Genomic DNA, 5333 nt, shown 5'->3' with positions numbered 1-5333 from the left:
ACTAAGTGTACACAGCATCCCCCTAGCCCTTTATTGACGACACATTAAAATAGTTTAAAAAAAGTTTATTTCGGGTATATTTCCACTTACTATAGCATTATAAAGCATACATTGCAAGGACAAAAAATTGTTACATTTTCTTGCCGAGATCTAGCTTTGTTGCCTGTGGGCAACACTAGGCACGAATTCTAAAGCAGGCTTCATTGCATCGCACCTACGGGTCAGTATGAAACTTGTACAGGCACTCTTTCCCTGGCGTGAAACAGAGGTGCACATTGCACTTTCTGCACATTACCCGTGTGATACCCGTGCATTTCGGATATTTGCAGCGTCCTTTCTTTTGGGAGAACGTAGGCAGGTGATCGACTGTGTCCAGCCTTATCTCTTTGCACGGCACAAGAGCTGTCGGTCCGCGTCGTTTCTTCGCCTGCAGTTCATTTTCAACTCTTGATGGCGCAAAAGGTCGCCTTCTGGAGGGCGTTGCAACCTTCCCTTGTTGCCTCAGCACGCATGCAATACCTGCCTTGAAGGAGAGGAGTGTCATTTGGTCTTTGCGTGGCACATCAGCGGCGGTGGCTTCTCGGCGGTACAGGAGCCAGCAGTTCACGACTACTACATCCAACAGATGAAAGAATAGCCGCCTGTACCATTTTTTAGATCTTAGTTGGATGCGGTAAAGTGCTATGAGCATGTCCATAAGATCTACGCCACCCATAGACTCATTGTAGACAGCTACAATTGAAGGACGAGGCACATTCACCGTTGTCCGTGTCTTTTTGTCAAAGCGCTTCACAGGATGATCTGGCAATGCAGAAGCAAATGATGGCAGAAGGGTCACGTGGCGGTTGTCAAACCACTTCACAGCCCTCAAGTTCACTCCTTCAAACGTCGTCTCCATCTCAACATAAGAGCCACGGCCTTTCCTCTTTAGCTCTTTATCGGATGGAAGTTTGCATCCTTTCAAGCGAGCCTCCCGCACTGTGCCCACAGAACTGATGGCAACTTTTTTTAGTACCACTTGCAAGTCCACACTACAAAACCAGTTATCAAAGTACAGAATGTAGTCGAGGTCACGTGGCACGACACTCGCCATTCTGAGAACTATGTTGCCGTTGGCGCCGATGTCTGGAAAACCCGGCTGCGGAAGGATCTTTCCCGCGTATACTTCAAAGTTGTACATGAGTCCGCATTCGTCACAGAGCAGGAAGAGTTTGTAGCCCCATTTTTTGGGCTTGTTTGGCAAGTATTGCTTCAGTGAGCTGCGGCCTTTGAAGGGGAATAACTGCTCATCTACGCATAGTTTTGGGGATTTCGGTAGTTCACGGCATTTCGCTATCAGATGGTCCAACAGGGGCCGCACTTTGTACAGCCTGTCGCGATCTGGGTCATTCTGGTCTGGTGCCTCCTGGTTGTCGTTGAAATGCAGTGACTGCTTCACTTCCTCCCATCTGTCCCTCGTCTGCGTGTCGGCCAATTGACTGATACGGAACCTGTCAGACCAGTACATACGCGTTTTGGGCAGCTTCATAACCGACATAGTGAACACTATGCCCATAAACTGCTCTAAATCATTTACAGTCAGTGCTGTAACTTTGTTGGGGTTCCTCTGAGCACTGTAGAGCGATGACTGTTCACAGATGAAAGACAAAAAGTCCATATCAAAAAATCTTCTGAAATAGTCGATGGGAGACTCCACCGGGGATGGACAGGGCGGCACATCCTTCCACTCTGGCATGGCGCGACCAACTGAGGTTTTGACAACGCTCCATGTAGGGTGATTTTTTGAAGGCTTGATAATTACTTCAAGTTCATCGTCAATATCATCTGTGCTCGGGGTGCTAGACATCCCAGCTTGGCTGTGCCCTGAGAGAGCTGCAAAAATTCAACATAAAATGGATGTGACAACCACCTACAGCTAAAAAAAAAGCACGCTAAATTATAAAATGGTACTTGAGATATTCCTGTCAACCCACAATCACTAAGGACACAAGCTAAAAAAGTTCATAGCTTTCAAAAAAGGGCTGAGGAGTAATGGGGTGCCAAGGCCGCTACGCAACCTTTTCAATAGCAGCGTAAACAGAGCGCCAGTCTCTGCCAGGCGTTCCAATTATCTAACGGCGTCTGTCGTGAGTACCGCCCACGGCTTCACGAGGACGCCGATACATGCAGAGAGTTTTGACTGATACTATGACCAATGTACGGTAAGCGTTAGACGTTTATATCTGCGCCCAAATGTGAAAAAAACACGTTACGGGCCAAACGCGCCACTCCCCCCCCCCCTCCCCTCCATCGCAACCTTTCTCAACACACCATGGCACTTGCATCTGAAATGTCTGAGCACTTCTGGTTATTTCTATAAAAATGCTTACCTGCCCGGGCTGAAGCAGCATTTTCTGGTTCGTCATCGCTCGATTCCAGGTCCGAGTCATCGCTGTATTCGGGAGGCACCTTTGCGGCTCTTTTACCATAAAATGCACCCGGGTCCATTATTTGTGCCTATTGATGGGTCCTCATTTCCTGCATGATACCGCGTATCGTTCATACCAGTGGAGCAGACAATATAGCACGCTATCAGCAAAGTCACCACACCATGCACTGAGCGGCACGAGAAACATGGATAATGCCTGGTGTCATAGGCGTGCGCAGGGGGGGGGCAAAGGGGGGCGAGAAGGGGGGCGCAAAGTCAGCCCTATACATTGTAGGGGGGGGGGCGATAGGGGGGGCGCAAAGGCAGCCGCATACATTGACATAATAGGGAGGCGGGCGCTGCTACGAACCTTCGCCCCCCCTGAAGGGCAACCCTGCGCACGCTTATGCCTGGTGTTGCCTATGGGCAACAACACGCGACGCGCCGCTGCTGGTACAAAACTTTCATTCACATTCATAAAACTCGGCAGAGAGCGAGGCAGAGCATTCTTCGAAATAACTGTTAAAAGTGAGCGAGACAAAAAAAGTGCTTACCACGAAATTGGCGCTTGCAGGTTGATGTGGTGTCGTCGAACGCTCTGCGTGTGTTTGCGCGCCAAACTTCTTTTTCTTCTTCCCCTATTTCCGACTTGCTTCGTGAGATGGCGCCCCACGTTCATGTAACATTGTTGTGGACAGAGCTTGGGCAAAAAATGAGCCGCCCGAAACCGAAACTCCGCTGGCAAAAAAAATATGTTCTGGTATTTTGCCTGTGGGCAACACTCGTCAATAAAGGGCTAGTCTGTGAAAAAAAAGGCATCTACTATGCGCATTTCAGTGTTCTTCCTAAATGCGTAGTTGCATCTAGCGAACCTCAAGGCTCCAACCGCTACTACCAGGCCTCGGAAAGTCTCAAGTTCCAGCCATCGCCGAAGGGGGGCGAAAAAAATCGACCCCGTTTGCAGCTAAAAAAAAAACCATAGTGGCTCCGTTCAAATCTGCCCTTGGCGACGCCAAAAAATCCGCCAGAGGCGCCGTAATAAAAGCATATTTAAGAGAAATACAGCTATCATTCCTGCATAAAAGTGCTTTTTCTTGTGTAACTGAAAGTAATGTTTGAATGATGAGTAAATTTGTTGTTTAGTGATTGAAAACATCCCTGCCTTGTCGCTCACCGCTGACGGCCGGCGCGCGGTAACGAGCAAGCGGACCGTCGCTGTGACCAGTGACGAAGCGCAAAAAGTGCGCCGCTGCGTCTCGGGTGTCGCAGATAACGCGCAGAATATGCGCAGTTAGCGTCCGATGGTTGGCAGCTGGTTTGTTGATCCCGTTTTCTTGCGAATTCTATCGTTAATGTTGTCTAAAATACGCATGAAAGTTTTTTAATTCACCGATGTAATCATATTGCAATTATGGTGGGCAGTCGGTGTGCTACTGTATTGTGCCGCAGGAGCTGCGATACCAGCGAAGGCGTCAGTTTCCACAGGTTCCTCGACGATGGCAGGTACACGTACTTTCAAGCTCAGCGTTTTTCTTTCTGCTTTGTGACCTCGTTAACATATCACACTTCACTGTTCTCGCTTTGAGTTGTATGCTAACACGCGTGGACAAAGCTGCTATTTCACTTGTACTTGCAAGGTCTGGTGGGCTCAAATGAACGAGTGAATTATGCGATGGCATGAGCACGACTTGGCCAGACTGTTGATGAAGCCTACTTTCCAGTGGCGATGTCACAATAAGAGAATGACCGGGATAGAAAATCGTTTCTCCCTTCTCTGTATTTCCGCACCTCTTTGAGGCCTTGCATATATCCCATTTATGGGTTGTTTCATCGGTATCACGTGTTAAAATGCTCATGTTTTCTGCCATTCTGTAAGCATCCACTATAATGTGATTTCTTTGCGTGAACCTGCTTGGTATTCTCAGCCTGACCGCAATATGTTGTAATAACAACAAACCCGGGGGTCTTCAGGCGTACTCGTTGAAAGCAAGTACTGAAACTGTAGCAAAAAAAATGCTGATGCTTTACGCCTTTCTTACAATACAAGTTAGTTATTCTGAGCGCTACATGACGGTGGAAACGGGCAACAAACGTCATCTAATTTGTTTTGTCTCTTTGAAGTACCGCGAAGGCTAGTCGTTTACGAGCTCACGATGTCTCAACAAGGACCTTTTACCGCTTGCTTACTGTCAATAAAGATTATCGTTCCTTCTACTCACTCGTGAATTGTTCTTACTGGTGTCAGCTGCCAATGTATGCCTTTCGGTTCCATGTAACCTTCGTACGCAAAGGTACTGCGTTCCGAAGGGCGCTTTGGCGTGCTGCTGGGCGTATCGACGCGCTCAAAACAAGCGGGCGAAAGATAACGAGACCTCCGTAGCCCTACGCGAGTCCCGGCCTGTTACGTCCACTTCTGTTTAAAAAGGATAGAATAAAAAACCAGCCGAGGCACCCGCGTATGCGCATACGCACCCGGTACGGAATAAAAAACGCATCCATTTGCATTTTTCTACCTAAAAAAACAATACATTTTGTTTTCCGCTTCCTGTTTACGCAGCGCCATCTCTTGGGTGCCTTCGGTAGTTCCATGCGCTACCGCTGCTTATCTTTCGTACCGTTGTCAAGGCTACAGTTTCCCTTCTCTAAACTGGTTCTTTATTCTATGCTACTACTACATGCGTTTCATAAGCACCTTGTACCCAACAGCGCGCAAGGTGGAAGGCGGTGCATCACGTCATAAAAGAAGAAAAAAGATGGCAAAGGACCCTTTGGCGAACGCGCGGTGTAGTGAGAACAAACCCGCAGTCAGAGAAGGACCGTTACCCTGAAACAAATTCGCACCGTCTTAGCTTACTCGTGGAACAGGACACCGCAGCGTAGACGCCGCAGGTGACACAACTACCTACCTTAAAACAGCTAATATCCG

At 48.2% G+C, this 5333-nt stretch overlaps 1 protein-coding gene across 1 annotated transcript; it reads right to left on the bottom strand.

The window, feature by feature from the left end:
• Window positions 1-214: 214 nt before the first annotated feature.
• On the bottom strand, window positions 215-2487 carry LOC119398524 (piggyBac transposable element-derived protein 3-like). Its single transcript, XM_037665367.1, has 3 exons — window positions 2370-2487; window positions 520-1746; window positions 215-252 (listed from the first exon to the last, which is right to left on the bottom strand). Exons 1-3 carry the CDS (start codon window positions 2485-2487, stop codon window positions 215-217), a joined length of 1383 nt encoding a protein of 460 aa, XP_037521295.1.
• Between the last annotated feature and the right edge of the window lie 2846 nt (window positions 2488-5333).

Source organism: Rhipicephalus sanguineus, chromosome 7 (assembly GCF_013339695.2).
Source record: "Rhipicephalus sanguineus isolate Rsan-2018 chromosome 7, BIME_Rsan_1.4, whole genome shotgun sequence".
Taxonomy (NCBI): domain Eukaryota; kingdom Metazoa; phylum Arthropoda; class Arachnida; order Ixodida; family Ixodidae; genus Rhipicephalus; species Rhipicephalus sanguineus.
Note: the sequence above shows the minus strand (reverse complement) of the source record. Positions and strands in the feature narration are given on the sequence as shown.